At 33.5% G+C, this 23083-nt stretch overlaps 1 protein-coding gene across 1 annotated transcript; it reads right to left on the bottom strand.

Moving 5' to 3' along the window:
- Positions 1–213: 213 nt before the first annotated feature.
- Positions 214–22068, bottom strand: LOC105060271 (dol-P-Man:Man(5)GlcNAc(2)-PP-Dol alpha-1,3-mannosyltransferase). The gene is made up of 13 exons (XM_029260504.2): positions 21406–22068; positions 21249–21283; positions 20856–20993; positions 16920–16988; positions 15440–15597; positions 15227–15293; positions 15081–15134; positions 8605–8693; positions 6141–6257; positions 5203–5321; positions 5012–5090; positions 699–755; positions 214–578 (listed from the first exon to the last, which is right to left on the bottom strand). The coding sequence occupies exons 1-13, from the start codon at positions 21539–21541 to the stop codon at positions 410–412; spliced, it is 1287 nt and encodes a 428-aa protein (XP_029116337.1). The 5' UTR covers positions 21542–22068; the 3' UTR covers positions 214–409.
- Positions 22069–23083: the final 1015 nt, after the last annotated feature.

Here is a 23083-nt window from a genome sequence, read left to right as displayed (position 1 = left end):
AAATAATAATATTTCCTTCATAGTCACTGGTTGCCTAAAGGACAACCAAAATGCCAAAGGTAGGAGGGGGAAGTCCCCATGGATAATTACAAACTTCACTTTGGAAATTATCTTACCATTGGTGAGATAAAGTTTGCCCATGAATCAGTTTCTCATGCTTTCCAGACCAAGAGTTGCAGTCAAGCACCTTTCTTGCTGTTTCAAACATGGAAATACAGTTAACAGAAAAAGGTAAAACATCATTTCCATTACAAGCATGGGAACAGCCTCAACAATGCAGGACATCAAAACTATTCAGTCAAGATCTAAAATTGCATTGTGATACAGGTTTTTGTTGTTTCGTAAGAATTGCGATACAATTAGCATGGCTTAAAGAAGACCAACAACTTGGCTGTCATCATGAAAGAGGTTATTCCTGCTTTGTCTGGGATGGTTTTCCATCAACATAGGGATACTCACATGGGGCAATCCAGAGGCCCCATAAAATGGAGAGATGTATACAGAGTAATAATAAAGAAGAATAAAAGTTAGAAGGAAAAATATTCCAGCAGAGCTCCACAGCAGCAAACAGAACAAGCCTGGATGGCAAAGCTAAAAATATTAGAACAGATCATACTCTGCAATCACTGAGATGTGATGCTTCTTGATGAAAAAGCAAACAACTAAACTAATAATGGTAAGTGTGCTCAGCATCATACCGGAGAGAAGTAGGGAAAGGCGTCTTCCATAGAAGAAAAGGCAAAGAGTAGAAATACCTGTAACAATTTAGAAAGATCAAATTCCCTGAACAAAACAAATTAGGATTGCAGTTTTGAAAACCAATTTTCCTGGATGCAGAAAAATAGGATGTAATTGTTAAGCATACAGATAAATGTTATGGAGTGAAAAAAAGCACAATCCCTATTAAAAAAAAAGTTGAAACAAAAAGCCATATACTTTTGCAATTTAGGGCAAGTCACCCACACTAATGTTAGCAAGTGGTAAGCAATACACAGCCAGATGTCAGGCCCAACAATTATTTCAACATTAATATCTTATATCACTTCCCTAAGTATGTGATACTCACACATTAACTAATGAGAAGAGCCACATGAATATATTCATTTATACAATAAATTATCAATCGCAATCTAGTACAATTAATTATTTAATTAGGGGTTGTAGCAGGAATTAGGAAGAGATCCTATGGTCTTCAAACTTCAATCTGAATTGATTTCTATGGGAGCCAGTAACAAATAACCAAGCTTTAGTTATGTATCAGATTTGGGAATTAGGTTTGGGTTGTGAATTGAGTAATGAGTATAGGGGTGGGTGGCTGGGGTGAACTGGGGCACCTGCAGGAGTGGGCGTTAGAGGTGTAGCAGAACAGGGTCTGAACTCTGAAGTGGGGTCTTACATGATTGCTACAGTATTGAAGAGCCATGATGGAGGGACTGATCCCTTTTTTTTGGTTTGGTGCTACAGCTATTCTTAAGAGGCATTAAAAACAGATGAATTGTAAACAGAGGGATGATAATTTTTCCAGAGAAGAAGATCATTATTAAGTACATGAACCATCATTAAATTAGTTCCAAGGTCTTGGTAGTTCTGATGGGAGAATTCTAGACTATTATAGAGGAATATAGAATAAAGGAGGTGAACAATGTATCATATGTTTCTTCCAATACAAGCCAACTTTAGCACAATATGGCACAATGTACAAATTTTTGCCAACACAAAATGGCACAGTTATAATATGAGACACTTTCCAATCCATGATCAGAAACAGCAACAAGTTTGGGCACAACATCCTTCATATCCGGTATTTATTGTGTTTAGAATTTTTATTTTTAGTTTATCATTTGAGCATGTAAAGTCCAGATACATATTTATAGTACCAAGTACCAAATCTGCACCCGAATGCGCAACTATACCAAACTGGAAAAATGGGTTGTAACATTGCATGACCGAACAACATGACCTACTTAACCTCAAATTCAAATCTTAGTAAGTGATCAGCATTAATTTTTTATTAGCCACCAAATTAGGTTCAAAATTTGCTTTATAACTAAAATTCTGCATGCATGAACGCAATTTGGGAGGAAAAAAATCTAGTGTCAAACTTCTCTGCCACGATTTTGGTCAGAATTTACCACGTGGGTCTGCCAGATATAAAATCATGATATAAAACCACGAAACATTCTTGTAGTTTGAAAAGTTCACTATTATCCACAAGAATTCACATTAATGCCTATCAAAATTAAAGCCTGATCAGTTGCATGTAAACACTGTTGAGAAGTAGGAATCAATGTTTTAACGTACAGGACTGGCTGGTTGAACCAGTTAAATAATCAGTAAGGTCTCCAGTCTGCACAAACCCCTAAAACTGTTTCTACTAGAAAACTGGAATATTTTGATTAAACTGCTTCCAGTAGAAAACAAGAATATTTTGTTAAAACCACATGAACTTCCCGTCAAACCGACAATTCATCAGAACTCATCCCAAGTTAAATGAACTGAACAGTTTTTGGATCACTTATTAAGTTGAGTTGGGCAATTGGAAGAGGGCATGATTGAGTTTCTCAACACTCCCCTTCATCTTCCTCTACAAAGGACATATACGGCAGCGACTGTGGTACCCCAACACTGATAAGCATTGACTGTTCAGTGTATAATAATTTACGAACAACATTAATAAATGCACTAAATTTTAATAACTTTCATAAGACATCTTTTCGTAATTGTTCAAGTTTCAACAAGTATTGATTCCTATTGTTTTCATCTTTTTATCTTTTCTTATTTTATATTATTTGATATGTTTGGCTACATATTGAGCCATGTAGCTCACCTATATATTTATTATATTTTAGAGTGGAGTGCTTGTTTAACTTAGACCAAGATTTACCGTCTCAGGACCCATATTGGCACCATCCTATTAGAATGTTTGTATACAATATGGTAAGAGAGTAAAGTGTACCAAGCGTTGGTACAATATGAGACAGCGTATAGATTCAGTACCAGTATGGCATGCCCAATATGGTATTGATCCGTATAGCAAACCTTGACCTAGAATACTAAAAGATTTGAAGTAATTGTGGGTACATAGTGAGGCTACCACTTCGGAGGGACTTTGAGACATTTTGTGTATCTTCAAGTAGGACTTCAAGTAGCAAAAAATTGTTGTACTACTAGTGTAGGGAGGAAGCCTTGTAAGACACTTATAGTGAAGGATGCAAAAGATGTTTTTATGATGATCTAGTTTGTATACTATGAGATGGTGGAACAAAGTGAAATCTTGTCTGGTTTCAAGGTTATGTGCTGAAAAAATTTAACTTGGATGAGATTTTACTTCCCTCTATAATAATCAAATGGCCACTAACCTTATGATTACACAACTTGAAGTATAGTTTGAGAATAGCATTCTTTCGCAAACAATTATTCAAATCAAATCAGGCAATTGATTCATCGAAAATTTTGTCGCACTCGGACTTGGCTTCTTGTAATAACGACTTTTGGTGAACAATGGCATTTGCTCTGGGACTCTGTCACACCCTCTCTTTATCCCTCCACCACAGTGGACATAACCCTCAAGAGCCACAATCTTGGACTCCATTGGCAACCCCTAATAAAGGCCAGAATGGTGCCACCACCTACACCCCCGCCCTCTCTCTCACAGCCCCTCTCGCATTTTGACCCTTGAGGCTAGGTCCTCAAGCTCGTAGGAGGATGGTAGATGGCAAGCACTTGAACAAAGCACCTTTCCCTCCCTCTCCCCTTCTACCCACCCCTTTCACTATCCACATTTGCTTGAATAGAGCTAGGCCTTGACCTCCACTTGGCATGATGGAAGCACCCATGCTCATGATTTTTTTAGTTCTTTTAACAAAGAAGTCAAGAATTAGAATATTTCTTTTCCCTTTAATAGGGATTAGGATAGGGCTCGATTTATTTTGTTGGTCACTAGAATTTCACAGACATATTGAATTATTGGTAGTATAATAATATTTATTCATTTATAAAAAATTATAAATATTCATGAATAACTTCATTTTTAAGTGATGAAACTTGAATTAAGTATAAAATATGTAATTTTGCCATATTACATGATTGTAAAGAGTGTTGGAACTTATTAGAAGAATACTAGAAAATTTTGACTTTTTTATATAATTATAAATATATATTTTATGAGCTAGACTTAACTATGCTCAAGTGGATCTCCACCCTCATCCAATTAGGTCTAGATCAAATGATGGGGATCTCAAATCAATGATTTGAGCTGTTGGATATGATCTACTACCTCTAAATTGCTTACATACTAAAAATCATATAATTTAGAAATCCCTAGCCAAGACATCAAGTGGTCGAAAAAAATATGTATTGTTTGTATTATTTAAACTAGCCAACTTTTTGACCACTTGATGCATAGGCTAATGGTCTCCAAATCACATAATTTTAATATGTAAGCAATTTAGAGCTAGTAGATCACATTCAACAGCTCAGATTATCAATATAAGACCCCTCATTGTCTGATCTAGATTTGGCCGGATCTGAGTGGAGATCCACTTAAGTGTAGCCAAATCTAGCTCTATATCTTATTATATATTTAGATACTTCTTTGATCTAATCTATATATTAATAATTAATATATTTATTACATCATCATGATGTCATGGTTTGATTCTAGTTGACTTGATGGTTGAACTAGTGATCTGTGATCCCATCCAATTTTTGGTTTGATGAATGGTCCAACTTTAAAATATGGATAGGAATAAAACAAAATACTAGTGCCATGATAATTTTAAATTGTGCAGAAGTATCAAAGCAAGAACAAATGTTAGTTTTGCCTCTGACAAATAAATCTTTGCTCCATATATCTAAATGATGAAACTTGAAAATTATAAATATCATGGGTATACACATGGGAATCTTCACTCATTACAATCAGTATTCACAGAAGCGCTGCACTATAAAGTTTAAACTGTTGTCTTCAAATTTATGATAGATTAATGAATCTTGGTTTGGCAATGCTTACCATGAATAGAATTGGTAATGCAGAGATCGAGCACACACAATGCCGATGAAGTTCCCAACAAACATTACTGTTGTGATATCTGGGTAAATATCAGAAGCAATTTAGTTTCAATTTCACGAGATTATAAAAACACTAACCAAAATTAAATGTGGTCACACTATAAACTTTATCTTAAAGAACTCCAAGCTTACGTTCTCTACTAAGAGTTTTGTATCTTGATTCGCATGAAAGAAACTGTCGAATAGAGAAGAGTCTTGATACAGCATTACTAAGTCTTGAATGCAACAGATGGAAAAGTCCTCCTTCATGCCTGCCATTGCCTGACACTATCAGTATATTCTAAGCTGTCTGAAAGTCCAATGACAACATGGAGCTAATATGAGTCATGCTTCAATATATTCAAAGATGGTAGCATAGAACTAATTGTCACTGGGTCAAGCTGTTCTTATAGGTAAGTATAAAATCTGCATTTGCAGCATGTCAGAGGAAGATAGAGAATATGCCAGACTCCAGAAATCAGTTTTTTGTCATACAGATTGCATTGAGTATCTTGCGTACCAACATGTTCCGCAATCTCCTCCTGACATATCTGCATGACAGGTATGTTGCACACACAGGTTGTGTTTAAAAATAAATTTTAAAAAAAAAAGGAAAAAGAAAACTACTTAAAAGGGGCACCATATACATTTCACTTTCATTCATTCAGGAATACATATATAGTTGCAAGGATCAAGTAAAGATAATTCTGCATAAGGAATGAGTATCAGATGACAGATTAAATAATTAATTTTGCACATTTGAGATAAAGAAAAGATGACCACAGCAAGAAAAGTTGGTACCAGATGCTAGAAATATTATATAAATCAGAGAAAAGAGAAGAATTACCAATGAAGGAAAAAAAAAACTGTTTTGTTAATTGTTATATATATGCGATACCAAGATATCATGACAGATCTTACACCAGACAAAAAATGTTTTTTGATTTTTAAGTCACAAACCCAGATTACTTGTGAAGATAAAATAATATTGGTACGTGACAGCATAAATACTCAAAAATTAGATAAGACATGAGGGGAAAAAAAAGAAACTCATGATGAAAATAAGCAATCATCAAGGCTTGTGTACTCACAGTGACCATCTATGATGTGCAAACACTCCAAGCAAGGTAAGATGAAGCAGCAGCAAAACACCCGCAAATTCTTTGGATACAAAAAATTCTTCTGGAACAAATTTGAAATTTACAGACCTGGAAAAAAAATGAAGTGATCATCTCACAAAGGATCAAACTCCACATGATAAGTATGCACATCAGAGACATGTATCTCCCATTGAGGGCTCAAATTACTCTTGGAGAAAGAAAAACTACAGATAAGAAACAAAAGAAAAAACAGTTACAGGAGCTTTCAACAGCAATGATCATTTTGAGTGGCTGAAAAAATCTAGATCAACATAGTGCAAATTGCAAAAGAAATAACTACATAAATAAATAAATACATGCAAGCATGCCTACATAATTTATGACAGCATTCATTAACAACTAAGTGGTAATATGAAATTATAACATGCAATACAAGGTATGAAACTCAATTGGCAACTTATACCATTTCCATACGAAAGAAGTTTTTTTTTTTTTTGGCTCAAAAAATGAATGGAAGATGCAAGGAATCTAAATTAAGAATTTATGACACAAGGAATCAGAAAATGATAAAACAATGAATCATGCTTAAACTAAGATTGACTTATGACAAAGTTGGTGGCAAAGATTAGGAAGCAAGCTGATGAGTAGGAGCAAGGTGTCTTTAGTAGATGTGGCACCAAAGATCAATCATTAGGACTATCAAGCTCTGGATGCCCTTTCCATGAATCCTCCCTCTAATAATAACTACCTCTAAAGTACACCGCATGCCATGTTCTTATTCACATGGATGTATACTTGCTATATCAAACCTTGATCAATAATAAGCATGTTTCAAAAACTTAATGTTTTGTGAGTGAAAAAGACTTAAGCATTCTGGGTTCTTTCAAACTTAATTTTACCATGATCAGTCCTTTTACTCCTCTAAAGATTGTGGAATAATATGCATGGCAAAAGGCTCAGGACCTAGAACAAACCCAAACACGGAATCTCATTTCCTTTCGGTTAGAAAGATCCCATAAGCCATAAGGAGCTTTAAAAGGTCACTTCCATTGAGGTCTTTATCCAGCTTTTTCACTTTCCATTACTTACAATGTTTGCCACCTTCACTTATGCCTGGAGATCATTCAATCAAGTAATCAATACTTGATTCAACCAGAGCCATCATTATATCACCAACCCAACTTGCAATAAAATATCAGAACACTATGTAGACGACAATACAACTAACACCAATACTGTGCTATCATTAATAACATCCTGCATTTCAATGTCATATGAAAGAAACTGAGCAAGGTTTTCACTTTCTGGACATAGAAATTACCTCCTCAGTGATACTTGATGTTCCAATGGAGTCAAGTATCCAATTTACTCAAGCATATATTTTTCCTATAACATTAGTCATTTGTAATACAATTTATAACCTGTGTATGCATATGGGCAAGCACCCCTGTTGGCAGAATAATGCATAGTTAACTTTAACACTTGCTTCTTAAGCTCAAGAAGTAACCAAATGTTGAACACCCATGTTCATATTTCATGCATCAAAAACATCCAGATGCAAATAGGAATCTTATAGTTCCTCCCTCAAGAAGATAAAATATTAGTGTTGATGGACAACATGTGACTCACAAGAAATTTGAGCTTAGATAGAAAATATACAAAAGATGATAGTCAGATGGCCACAATAAGCAATTTAAAAATTAAAAAAAAAATTTCTGGAAAAGATGACAAAAAAGCAAACATCAAGTCCTTAAAGCATGAAATTCAAGAAAAACAAAGTTACTTCTCATGTTATGGAGCAAACAATGACGATAAAAGAAAGTAGCCATAATGCCATATGGTTAGAAAATTGCAAGCGTTTCATAATCACCTATCATGCCCTTATTGGTTACTCAACTTGATATGTGCATCTTGTGATACCATTCCAACATACAAGTACCTGGCATGCCAATACTGGAGAGACATGGACACTGATGGAAATGTAGCCTTGTTGATAGGTACTGTACATGAGTTATGATTAGATCTATTTGAAATCTAGACTACTTTTGGGTAAGGTTACAAATAGGTCGAACATCCAGAACTAGCTGTTAAGGCTCATTTAAATCATGTAAGCAATATTGTCAATTTCAGCTCAAGATGCTCAGACATAGCTTTTCAAGCTAAGTGATGAGACACGTAAATGAGCTGAGCCTCAAAACTAGCTTCAAAACCTGATCATTTCTGCATGCTGGCTGTATGAAAGCTCAGCTGGCTTACAAGCCAGCCTAAAAATAGATTTTGACCTTGGCCTATTTAACTGAAGGAACAAGCTTGAATAGGCCCATTGTTGAGCCAAGCCTGAGCCATCTATGAGTTTTGGTTCATTCACATCCCTATTATTGGGTAAGTTCTAGATTTCAAAGAAACATCATATATGCTGTACAAAGAACTGTTAACTTTCAAGCTCGATATGTACCAGAAATGGATGAAGATGCGTCCAAGATTGAAGGCTCTTGAAATGTACCCAATCGGATATGTTAACAGGAAAGGCAAACCCAAAAGAATCTGCATATTATTCAACAAACAAAACTTTATTTAGTTTTTTTAAATATGGAAACAAATGCTTCTAAACTTGATACTTTATCACTTTGGCAACTTGTCAGGTAGGTAGATATATACATCCACTTAACCTTTTTAGCAACAGGAAAGTGTAAAAGAAATAAGGTAACTAATTCTCTATTAGAGGAGTGAAAACAATGCATGCGAAAAATAAAGCTAAATTATCCACAATAATGTAGTAATCATGGACAAAACTGAGGTTTACAACATGCTAAAACATCTTCTAAAACATTAAAGGGGAGTTCAGAGCCTCCCCTTCGAGACGTGGCGGCTTTTGAACTCCCCTATGCACGGTTTAAAAAAAAAGAATGGTGAGATTTTTTTGCCCTCTAAAGTGTGGATCCTCTATGGTGGAAAATTTTGTAGCCAGGAGAACCATGAATTGAAAATTTTGTAGCCAAAGAAGAATCCCTTCGATGGAAAATCCCCAGCCCTATAAAATATCATGCTTCTACCAAGATTAAGCTCTTAAAACCTCAAGGGACCAACTCACACCGCCACAACTTGCACAAAAACCCACAAAACACCAATCGGAACCCAAGAAACCCCTCCAATCTCCCTCAAGTGTCCTCCTTCCCCATAAATCTCCGAACAAGAGAATGAAATGAAAAGAAATAAAAATATCATTCTGTGGGAAAAGGTCTTATCTTTCAATTTTTTCCATCTTTCCTTTTTTTCTTTGTTGATTTTTGCTATGTTTCCCATGGTTTTCCCATTGTTTTTTCGGTCCTTAGGAGTTCCAATCGGGTTAGAGGTTTGGAGTGGCCAAATAGGGAAGCTTAGATGATGGCTTGGGTTTTGTGTTGGGTATTTATATATATGAGACTAAAGGGCATAAATACTATCATTTAATTTTACCAAGAAAAAAAGATTAAGATAGTGGTTACCCGATTTTTCCTCTATTTTTTCCGTGTTTAGGAGTTTCAATCGGCGGGGAGGCTTGGAGCGGCCGACTAGGGAAGCTTAGACAATAGCTTGGGTGTTGTGTTGGGTATTTATATATAAGACTCCAAAGAAGATACATACAATATTAATTAATTTAAAAATAGATACAATTTTATTGATAAAGGTCGTAGCTAGGCCATCCAAAGATTTAGGGCTCAAATCCTCTCATCCTCCAATTATTTACATATTTTATATAAATTTATAAAATATATATATAATCAAGAGGCCCCCGAGGGACAAGTCCCAAATCTGAATAGGTGTTAATTTTAAATTCCAAATCCATCCCAAACTCTATAACACATTGCTAAATGGATCCTATTTGGGTTTGGGATGGGTCAGGTACCTAAAAAAATCTGCCCAAATTGTAGCATTAGATGTAGGATTGGCCCATTGCACTTTCAAGCCTATGTGTTGTATTTTAATATGATTTTTTGGATTTTTTAAATGAATTTTAGTAATTTATGTTCTAACATGTGAAATATTTTGATTTATTACACATGGATTAAAAATATTGAAAATTTAAAAAATAGTTGATAGTATTAATTGGATGACACTACATCAAAAACAATATTTTTTTGGATTTTTAAGATTAATTTTAGGATCTTATATTAGAATATATAGAAATATTTAAATTTAATGTGGTCCGCAAAACATCCAAAGATCAGTATAAATGAAGCTTATGATCCTATATCTATATAATAATAGTAAAGCAATACACAGATATTAAGGATGACATTCCGTATTGACATGTAAGGTTATAAGATAATCTTCTGCAACGCCACATGTCAAGTTTTATTTTTTTATTTTTTATATTTTTTAAATAAAAAATAAAAATATAAATAGTGTAATAAAAAAATAATACTAAATACAGCAACTTTCACTATTTTGAGAGACCATCTTTGGAAAGAACTCTCATAGATCCTTTAACCTCATCATGGGATTTATTGGTGAGAGCAATCTTTAATGTAAAATGTTATCATTATTATCAATTAAATCCCAGCAACGCGGGAGTTGAGTGCTAGTTGAAATCTATAAAAATACTTAAATTTAGTATATATATGGTCTAAAAAATATCCAAAGATCGATATAAATAAAGTTGATACTTTTGATTGTATGAATTTATAATATATATATATATATACACATATATATAGACACACACGCACATAATATGTATTTGGATTAGAATATTGATATCTAAAAAAATAAATTTAAAATCATGGATTATATTTGCTGATTAATTTTAAGATTTAATATTTAATAATAAATACTCTATTTAAGGGCTTGGGTCAGCTTGAGACATACTAGGTTGGATCGGTTTAATGTTATACCAGAGATTGGGCATGAAAAATCAATGGCCAAGGTTGGATTAAAATATGGAGTTTGTTTATTTCTCTAAATTGGATTTGAGTATATTGTTGGTTCAACTATATTTAGTTTAGGGTTGGGTTAGTAATAATGCAGATGCAGGATGATATTTCATTAGATCCAATAACTTGCATATGCAAAAAATTCTAAATTATTTAATTATTTTTTAGAAATAAAATTTACTTGTAAGGTAAGTTTAAAATTAATTGACACCTATGACGATGACATAAAATATATTACCATTCCAGGACTGCAGTATAGATTTAAGGTGATTCTTTTCAATACAATCAATACAATAAAAATGATTAGCCCCCTATACAATGGTAAAGTTGTAATATATTTTTTAATGCTATATTTTATTGACTTAAAATGAATATATTTTTTATTAGAAAATTTTAATATATCTATTATCTTAAGATATTATTGTTAAAGATAAAACCGGTACAATGATCTTTATAATTTTTGGAAAATTAACTCTGCAACTAATTGATGCCCCAACACTTAATTTTACAATGGACACAATATGACAGATTTAGTCTACCTGTTATTATCGAAAACATCCTCCATAGTACTTACGTGTTTCAGATTATATTCAGTCTACAAAGTTTCAATGATAGCATATACAATTTCAAGGTTACCAACATATTTTCAGAAAGTGAATCAAGGCTTGATAATTTGCCAAAAAATTTTGGCTCCGAACCTTCTTCATCTCATCTTCAACAAAAATCTATTATTTCCGGTGCTGAAAAACAAATTCATACCAAACTTTTTCAAAAAAAAAAAACATCTCATAAAAAATCGCCGAACACAACCGGTAACATCCCTCAATTTTTTTTTTCTCTTCTTTTTTTTATTTCATTGGACATAATTTAATTTCAAATATTATGGCTTATTTCTTCAATCATTTTGATTTATATTTTGTTATAGAACCTTCTCAATTCAATAGTACTCTAATAAATTTTTTGGTATTTGTATTTCCAGTTTAAATGAAGAAGGTTATGGAAGATGAAGATTTATATGGATATTAGTTTGATAGTTAATAAAAATACTATATATTATATTGTATGAAAAATTTATATGTTGATAAAATATTTTAAATTTTATCTTTGATTTCAGCTAAATTCCGCCACCGCTGCGAAGCACAGGTTATATGCTAGTATAGAAAGAATCTTTAAACCTAGCATTCACTGAACCATCCCGAACCGGATGATTCATGGCATTCCGAGCTGCACCGACGGCAAACCAAAATGATTCAGCTGGGCAAATCAGAACACGAAAAGGAGAGGGAAACAGAGGAAGAGAGAGAGGAGAGAGAAAGAGCGACGACGTTGGTGCTTCACTATTTTAAGAGTTTTTTAAAAAACTTGAGAGACAGTGAAGTCGGCAATGGACGTGCTGGCTTCACTATGATCGCGATTTTTTTAAAAAAATCTCATGAAACAGGGACGATCGCCCATGTTTCACACCCGCGGCGCCGTAGGCCGCAATTGCACCATCCGGCAGCCTCTCCGATGGCTTTTTCTCCATCCTTTTCTTTTTCTCCCTCCTCTATCTCTCTCTTGGCCATGATTTGACGGACGAAAAATGGAGGCCTTGGCGGTCCTTCGAGCGCACTGGGGGCCCATCTGTGGTCACTGTCGGTGTCTATTTCTTCCCTCTCCCTCCCCTCTCTCTCTTTTCCCCCTCCCCGGTTCCCTTTTTTTTTGTGTCGATTCACGCCGGTCCGGTCCGATTCGATACAGACCCATACTGACTCGTACTGGCTACTGACCAGCACAGATTCCGATTCCGGTTCCACAGACCTTGTTTAAACCATAAAGCCTGCCAAAATCAATTTACAAATCTCAGGCTCTAAATAGGTTTTTACCTCAATGAGATTGACTCATTATATCAAAATAAACATAGAATATATATTTACAAAGCTACCGACCATATTGCCACATGGATAAGAAATCTTATAGAACTTTATTTAAGAATGCTGCACTGTTTCGACCTACATCTTGTGCATGATTAGATTTTTACTCTGTCAAGTAACAGGTATTAAGATATCAGCAAGAATTGGATTGGTTATTTCATACATATTTAAAGTTTGACAATTATTGCAATTACTAGATCATAAATATTTTTACTCAAGATTGGATTGCTTATTTCAGCAAACAGTAAAAAAAATGAGTCCCAAGTGAAAGTTGATGGTCAATGAGAGGCCATGTGATAGTTAATATAATTATACTGATATTGTACACAAGTACACACCAATTGAAAGGTGGACAAAGTACATATCTCATGAAATTAGAACCAACAGTACGAAGCGAAGAGGTTCTTTTAGAGAGCTGTGAACAGTACATGCCTTTCCAGAATTAAATCAATGCTTTGTAAGGCATACGGTAAGGCCCAGAACGTTTCATGGCCAAAATGCTGGGCAATACAGAAAGTTGTCATCATTCATTACCACCATATAATCCTTCTCCCATCAAAAACACAGTTTAAGGTTTCATCTCACACTCCAATACCAAAATAAAAACATTTGGATTTTAGCGGAAACCAATTGGAAACAGGTTCAGTCAAAGTTTCAGGCAGAAATAACTTATGGTACAAATTAAGTGCATATATGAGCTATTTTTGCTATTTCTTTGTCACCTCTTTATATCTTTATGTGTTGGCAAGCACGTTATCCAGATGAGACTTAAATTACAAGAGTTGAAAATAGATTGGAGGCATTTTAGGGTTAGTCTCTAAAGAGATTAGATTAAAATAAATATTTTTGGCACACCTTTGACTATCCTGAAACTCAAATCTCATTAACAAGTAAATTGTCTTATATGATACTCCTATTGGATAGTAAAATGATGCATTCCACCCTAAAATATTTTTAATAATATATTTCAAGGAAAAACATTGTTTCAGAGCAAAACCACCAAAATGATACATCTAAGATCCCCAAACCATACAATATACCATACAACAATGTTTAACTTGAACTGTTTAGTTATTTATATTTCCTCTGATTTTAATTGATTTTCAGCCAAAACTATCGAGAATGAAACTTGTTTATCCAGCCAAAATGAAAATCAAGTTTCTGAACTTGCATCAAAAAAAATCAGTTATGGAGCACAAGAACAAGTTAAGAAAGAGAGGAGCTTTCCATTGAACTTAAAAGGCCATTTAGTAGGTAACTACACCTATCTTATTATCAAAATTCAAGCTTATAAAGCTAGGAAGCTGTGCAATGACATTCTCCTATAACTGGAAAGAAACTAGATAAAAAGGAAGATGACAAGTGATATAGAAAATTATATTTATCTCTAAAGCACAAAAACAAAAGAGTCAAACTGACACGAATAATCACTTGAAATATAGTGGAAAAGATCAAAGAATTAAAGAAAGGCCAAGCCCATGAGATGGAAACATGAAGATGTAAAACCAAGACAAATCAGATGAGGAATAAGATCCGAAGAAGCGAATGAGTTATATTAATTGAGAATGATGTTACAGAAGGCTATAAGGAGACATGATATAAGTATCGGAATGAGGAGATCCTGATAAGTATAGGTGCTTAGATTTGTGCAAAGGATCAAACATATATATATATATATATATATATATATATATAAGGAAAAGAATTTTGACATGGATAGAAGTTGAAAGAAACAAAAAGGTATAGCTAGAAAATGCAAGCAAATAAAATAAAATGTAACGAATGATTTATAAGGGCAACCCCAAGCAAGCAGAAAAAGAGAGAGAAGGAAAAAAAATTAATCATAGTCATCTAGTTTGCTCACTACCAGTAGAAAATAGTAATAAATAATTAAATATGCTTCTGCAGTATAAGGTATACACGAGTTATACAAACTTACAAAGCATGCATACAAATGCAGTATCAAGTAGTGTTAAGATTCTCTAAAAACTCCCAGTGAAGGACGAAAATCAGTGCCCCAACAAATTCTGAAGACATGCAAGCAGAAGTTGTATAACATAATTTCTTAACTTGAATAAACAATACTAAGACACGCACACATGTACCTGCAATGATGCAGCACCCAGCAAGGCAGAAAAAACCCCCTCAATAGTCATTCCCTGCATCAAAAATGTTTCCAAGCACGTCATATGTTCTATACAAAACCATAAACAAAGACGTCACAGCAATATCTTATAGTTATTCAGTATACCTTCAACATCAGTAGAAATAAGGAGGGAGCGTAAAGAAGCACATTCATCTTAATTGACACAGCACCACTGTGGTCAGGAGGAGAAAAAAAGAAAAATATGATCATAGCATCAATATTTTCATATGTGAAGAGAAACGCATAATTTAGTTGATTTATTCCCTACGCTGCTGGAATCGTCAACAAGACAATATAATAAATAAAATAAAAGATTACCTGAAAATAATCAAAGCCAGATGCCACTTTTGATAAAGAAGCAAAGCCAGGGAACAGTGGAGAAGGGTCATCGCAAAAGAGTCATTAAAGAGACGAAGCATAAATATGGAATGGATTCTCTTTGACAAACATAGCAACCCAAGACCCCACCATGGAAGCTGCCACAGTCATTCAAGTATGAGGAGAACTAAGACCTAGCCAAAAATGAATAAGAGAAAGGGGCAAAAATTGCAATAGCCACAAAGAAAAATGAATGTAACGACTAAGAGAAAAAAGTAACCTAAAGAACTGTTACATACTGCACGTAAAAATAGTTTCATATGTTGAGAGGAAAAGTAAAGAATGGCTGAGACATCTTCAACGTTTTACAGCCTACAAACACTTGCTTCAACATACACAGAAGGTTATCTCAACCAAAATATTTAGTAGCCAATGTGTGTGCCTAGAATCCAAGGCATCCATAATCTAGTCATCTGTAAGCATGTAAGTAGTGAAAGATAATTCAGCTAATTAAAGAGGACTTTAGAAAACCATCAAATGGACCACTTATAAACTTGAACCGGCAGCCAAATGGATGAAAAGAAAGCCATCTGTTTGTTGTTATAGAAAACAATCTCCTAGAACAGAGGTATTTGAGGATCAGGAATGCTAGTTATATGTTTGTGACTGTATGTGAAAAGAGGGCTGTCGGTCCTCTATTACAGCAGAGTCTCCTAGAATGGAAGTATTTCAGGATCCGGAGTGCTAGTTGTGCAAGCATGTCTGATCAAGGATAACCAGAATACAACAGAAAGTATTTTTCGCATGTTGACCAAATAGTATGAACAATATCCTAAGTGCAAACTCTCTCCTTCTATGTACATCTGGATAGAGAGAGTGACACCTCACAAATTACAATACACATCACCACTCTATGTAGTGATGCTTTAGCATGTCACAATTTCATCCAACAGTTGCTCCAACCCGACCAATCAACTTTGTGAACAATTAAAAACATGCAACAATAATTAATTTAATTAGTAGGAATGCATTGGATGTTTCTCAATTGATAAGCTCTTCTGAACAATCAAAAAGGTTGAAGCAGCTTGCTAAGAGACAGTATAAACTTTCTACACATCCAAGAAACATGAAATCAACCAAGCAGCAAAAAGATGCGCAAGTGACAAACATAAGCGTACAATACTTCAAACAATCTACTCATACCACACCCTTCATGTGCTTATGTAAATTTGTCATGCTGCAAGGATAGGCAGGATAACAAAGAGCAAAACCTAAATGCCATTTGCATTTTTTTGTTTAATTAAAAAAAATATTCATACTATTCTCTTATCACATAATTCTTTATATAAGTACATATACATACATACTTACATGCATACAGAATAATGCCCAGATTAACAATGAACAAAATTCCAAATAGAATCTGCATAGGCACAAGGTAACGTATAAGCAGAGTTTTGAAAAATAAAAATTTTCTTACCATGTCGTTCTTTATATATATCAACAGAACAACGCCCAGATTAACAATGTACAGAATTCCAAATAAAATCTGCAAATGCACAAAATAACACATAACCAGAGTTTTGGAAAACAACAAAAGAAATATTTAATAATTAAACCAACAATCGACCTACAAATGACAGTACCATATATCTTACATCCAATCTAACACATTAAATAGCAAGGTACCTTAAAGGCTTAAACAAATGATTATGCATAGTTTATGATAAAGAAGAAAAGAAAGAAAACTGTTTTGACCATGTATTGCTGCTAGCAGTCCTAACATACAAGCATACTGTTCATTCTCTTCGAAAATGTAGAGTTAAGCCTTGAAAATATATGGCATGAAGCAAATGGTGGGTAAAGAATGCACGAGCATCAGGGCAAAATGATTGTTGCAAGGTGTATATGCGTATAGAATTTGTATATATACATAAAATGCAAGTAAATTTACATGATAAAATAGAATGTGTGTTGTGTAAAGTTATCCTTGAAATGCGTATGTATACATAAATATGCATCTAATATCTACATGATGCATAAGAATTTGTGCAGTTATCCTAAGTATTATTTTGGGTTCTTAGTTGCTAGATTTAACGGGTTTCCCTATTTCAATTTGAACAAATGATGATGATGATGTCATCGATCTTTTAGTGATATCATTCAAATAGTATATATTCAAAAATTACTGCTTCATAAGTTGGTATTATAAAATCACGATAGCAAGATAACTGTGGTCTTCATATGCATCATTACCCTATCTAGATGCTATTCAACTTTATACATAAGCATGAAAGTATGCAAGCATCTGTATTTTATAGTCACCAATGATAAAATAAGATGAATAAACTCTTTGTAATGGAAACTCATCGGTCAGGGTGTTTTATATTTTTGTTTCCTGACAATAGAAGCTTCCAATCCTTCTAGAACATAATTGGTTGTGAATTTACAGCATTTGTTTTCAATCATACTTGCAACTTTAATGGTGAGAATATAATGCATGATACCAAGGTCCCCCCCACATGGCATGTATCACAATTGACTGCATTATGTATTGCCCAGAATACACCTAAATAGGCTTGTCTTGCTATATACAATAAATCTAATAAGCAAATGTGAATTCCACCTGAGATACTTCATCCAAATCTAAGACATCGGATCTGAAATCTAACCAGGTTGAACACATTAGAGCGAAAACATCAGTATATATTCAGTACAAAGTTAAAAGTATCATCAAATCTGAACTTAAAATAGATATGATCTTCCAGAGTACACTGAGACAACCTGTATCAGTACCTTTGACGATGCAATTGGAATGGGGCTAGCCTTGAGGCTACATGGACTTCTAGGGCCATGATGGAGCTTACTAAGAAAAAGGCAGCGATGACCTAGATCCTGTTTGCCTAAGCTTTTGGAGTATCAGAAAGCACTTTCTATCCCTCAGAAAACACTTTGGAATGATACAGTGATGTTTGGTAAAAAAATTAAGAAGCTATTTTGACTTTATTAAAAAACTGAAAAGATCTACTTGAGGAAAGTTCTATTCTGAAGCTTCCCCCAAAAGTACTTTCTGGTTAATGTCGGAAAGCTGTTTTGATTTAAATGAATTTTGTTTAATAACAAAAATATCCACTAACAAATCTCATAATTATATCATATTATATCATTATACTATAAATATAATATAATAATAAATTAATATTATAAATATATAATATAATCTATTATAGTATTATTATATTATTATATTATAATTTATTATTAGATTAGATTATAATCCATTATATTATATTACATTATATATTATATCATAATTATAATAATAATATATTATAGTATATATTATATTATATTACATTTTATGATAATAATATTATATAATGAAATAATATTTTAAAATATAATAATATTTATGTTATAGACATATAATATAATCTAGTATAATATTATTAAATTGTAATAATACAATATAACATAATAATATTTTAATAATAATAATATAATTATATTATAATATTATATTATATTATATCATAATCTATTATTGCATTAGATTATAACTAATATATTAATATTACATTATAAATTATATTATAATTATATTATATTACATGATAATAGTATTATATAGTATAACAATATTTTAATATATAATATTATATTATATTATTCTCTACTATACAATACTATATAATGTCTTTTATTGTCATTTTATCATACCAAAAGTACTTTTTGATTTTAGTTACCAAATATATGTTAAGGTTCTAAAACACTTTATAAATGTGGTTACCAAACAGCAAATAGCTTTTTATAAAACTCTACTTCTTAAAGCTCTGCTTCTCAAAAGCTCTATTTTCAAAAGCTCCATAAACTCTACTGCCAACAGCAATCCCAAACAGGACCATGATCAATGCTAGGTTAGGAAGAATAAAGGCATGACAAGCACACATCAAGAGACAGCAACAATCACCAAGGCTATCGAGAATGACAGCTAGGCAACCCCCAATGCGCAATGATTAATGAGTATAGATAGCCAAAGGCCCAATTAGAGATTGTGACTAAAATCCAACCAGCAGAACTTAAGGGAGGTGCCAATAATGGCAAAATAACAGGAGAACATAGGATGGGGCGCGGGGGAGTATAGAAGACAGGTTAGACAAGGTTGTTGAGTTATTTTAATTTGTATGCAAGTATTACATTTATTTTAATTCAATGTCATATAATGTAATATTGTACATTTTCTTTGATGAGATTATATTTCAGTTCAAGATAATAATGATACAAACATAAAAAATGTGTGAAAGAAAGCACGTACATTGTGATTCATGAATAATGTAAGATTCTGTAAGTTATTAATATAACCTGAGGGCCTGCTTGGGTATTCCTATAGGAATATCCTGTAGGGATCAAGCTTGTTGGTCCGCCCAGTCTACAATCTTCTAAGAGCCTGTCTAAGTCCCAGCCTAAATCCCCGCTTGTGGGTCTATCGGTCTGCAGGAAGAAATAAAGACCCATGGAGATCTGCAGAATTCAATCTGCAGGGGTGTTAGGTTGATATGGGCTATACCCAAAAAGGCTGCCAAATCCATGGATCCAGCAGGAAATCCAACCCAATCCTGCTGGATATCCCAAACAAGCCCTGAAAGATAAACTCCCACCTCTGGCTCGTGAATTTCTCTTGTTTCTCTCCCTTGGAAAGAGAGATACAAAGGAAAGTGGGGCTCATCCATCAAAAAAGGAAAAGGGAGAATGTATGGAGAAGTGCGAAGTGGAGATTTGTGGAGTCTTTCAACTGGTCCAAGAAGCTTGAATTATAATAATACAGATATTTGAACATTAAGTGGTATTAGAATATATTAGAAACCGGGGAAAGTACCTATTTACATTCCCACCTTGTGGCATGTGCCTTTTTTTTCCGGTACCTATTTTCCTGTAATTGTGTACAATGACTGTTCTGCAGATGTTCTTTCTAACAATGAATTTCTGTTTCAAAGTTCTTGGCCAATTAGTTAACTTCGGTTTTATTTCAGGGACAATCGTGAATGCTTAGAATCGAATTCCCAAACTAATGACAGAAACAGTTCTCCAAAAACTTCTGAAAACTAGAATACACGACTTTCATGCAATTTTAGGGTTTCAAAAGCCTTCAGTATTGAGTACCGTTGCTTCACATCAAGCTTCACGTCAAGCAACACTTTAGACATTTGTGTAAGAAGAAAGCACTTATGAAGGTTCTACGAGAAAAGATGTAAGCATTGTGAACCAAGAAACTGAAGATAATGCACGTTATTAAAGAGCTATTAAAGAATAGAAAATTTCAGCACATACTATCTTAATGTATTTTGCATTGAAAACATTCAAAAAAACATTGAAATTGAATTTTATTAACAAAAATCAAGATGTCGCGATATTTCACCTGAGCAGGAAAGACCTGCCCGCCAGTTATAAACTTGATCGCAGAGTAGATGTAGAGAAACCCCGCTGGATAAACCAAAGGCCCTGTGTCCCCTTTCAGCTTCGTGTAATCCCTCTCTCCACCAAGAAACCCATCTACCTGCCTTTCGCACAATACGGAACAATCAAAAGAATCTGAAAAGAAAGATCTCCACTAACCAAGATTCTAACTTTCTTGGAAAGAGTGGACGCGCTGAACAAAATTCGAAATGTCTCGACCATCAGAAGGATCCGAAACGAAAGATCATCTCTAAACAAGATTCAAGCTTTCTTGAAAGAATGGTGGCACCAATCAAGATTCGTAATTTCTTGTAAAGAATTAATGAAACTGAGGTTCGTTTCACGGAATCTTTACCTGAGACATGTATGCATCCCAATCTATCTTGGTATCTGAATCGAAAGAAAGCGTTGCAAACGAAAATAAAGGAAAAAACATTAGAAACGGATCCAAACGAACTAAATAAGAGACAGAATTGAAAAGACGAGAGCAGATATAGCTTTTTTTCTCTTACATGGGACGTAGCATATGATGAGGGAGACCAAGATTGAATCAAGAATCAGCAAGGCTGAAGCGAAGAGTGGCTTTGAAATTCTGGGGCCGCTGAGGGCTGCACAGGGTTTCTTGCCGACCGATTTGACTCCTGCCATGGCGTCCGGGAGGGGGTTTTGAAGGACCCCTCCTCTGCTCCGCTCTGCCGCTACTCGCTGTAAATCTTCGATTCTGGAGTTCTTTCTCTCCTCCGGCTGCCCACCCCTCTCTCTCTCTCTATCTCGGCGCAACGTTTGAGAGAGGCGTGGGGTATAGGGGATTTTTTATTATTATTTTTTTATTATATATTTCCAAAAATATCCCGTCCCCCAACTTATTTCCAAAACTACCGCGCGGCTACCTCAGCTCACCAAATAGACAGATGAAGTGAAAAATTGAAATCGCCGCTCTAAATGACGATTTCATCGAAATCACCACTGGACCGGCGATTCCAGGTTTTATTTTTGAGGGAGGGTGAACAGGGCGGGCGATCGGGGCGGCGCAGACAACCAGAGGATCGAGGTGCGGTGCTGAAGGCACGGAGCAGCGGTAGGCGGGAGGGGAGGTGGGGTGGATGAGGGCGGCGATGGAGGCTGCCACGGAGGGCGTGGGTGCGGGTTCGCCAGGAAGCCAGGGGTCGGTGCAGCAGGTGGCGCAAACGGCCAGGGGTCGGTGGCGGAGCAACGGGGGGTTGGGGGGGATTGTAGCGTGCGGGGAAAAGAGAAAGTGAAGGGAAAAAAATAAAAAAATTATTTTTTAAAAAATTATTTTTTAAAATTAATAATTTATTAATTATTATTATTATTATTATTAAATAATAATAATAATAAAATAATAATGACCACCGCATTTCTTTTTCAAATTCATTACCTAAGTAATTTAAAAAATATATATTTATCAAAATAACATACTTTTTAATTTATTTATAAAATTAACATAAATTTATAAAATATTATTTGAAATGATATTTTATAGTACCCCTATCATCATTCTCCCTGTTCCATATGGACGATCATAAAAAAAAAAAAAAATTTAAATTATCATTTAAAATAATTTTTTTGAAAACACCATTTACAATGGCGTTTTCAAAAACGTCAATTTCAAATGATGATTTTTATTATTTATTTTTTTAAAAAATAAAAATAATTAATTTTAATTTTTAAAAAAATAAAAATTTTAATTTTAACTAAAATAAAAATTATAATTTTAAATTACTATTTTTATTTAAAATTTTTTAAAAAAAAATATCCAGAAAAAGAAAAAAAATACCTCAAAAAAATAAAAAATTAAAAAACACCATAAAAAAAAGAAAAAATGGGCAAAAAATAAAAATTATAATTTTAAATTTTAAAAAAATAAAAATTTTAATTTTAATTCAAATAAAAATCATCATTTCAAATTATAATCTCCATTTCAAAATAATTTTTTTTAAAAATATATCAAAAAAATACCTAAAAAATAAAAAAAATAAAAAATATCATAAAAAAAATATGAAAAAAATAAAAATTATAATTTTAAATTTAAAAAAATAAAAATTTTAATTTTAATTCAAATAAAAAGCAACATTTCAAATTACTTTCCCCATTTCAAATTAATTTTTTAAAAAAAATATACCAAAAAAATACCTAAAAAAATAAAAAAATATCATAAAAATAGAGAAA

This window comes from Elaeis guineensis, chromosome 1, assembly GCF_000442705.2.
Source record: "Elaeis guineensis isolate ETL-2024a chromosome 1, EG11, whole genome shotgun sequence".
NCBI lineage: Eukaryota > Viridiplantae > Streptophyta > Magnoliopsida > Arecales > Arecaceae > Elaeis > Elaeis guineensis.
This window is presented reverse-complemented; position numbering and strand designations above follow the sequence as displayed.

Bases quoted from the DNA above. Each gene is read 5' to 3' on its own strand.
- LOC105060271 (XM_029260504.2), bottom strand. From the start codon at position 21,541: ATGGCAGGAGTCAAATCGGTCGGCAAGAAACCCTGTGCAGCCCTCAGC. The intron at 8,694-15,080 runs GTACATGTGTGC...AATAATATGCAG, and splicing joins TGGGTGCTGCATCATTGCAG to ATTCTTTTGGGTTTGCCTTT. The intron at 6,258-8,604 runs GTACATATCGAG...TTTTTTTTCCAG, and splicing joins CGCATCTTCATCCATTTCTG to GTCTGTAAATTTCAAATTTG.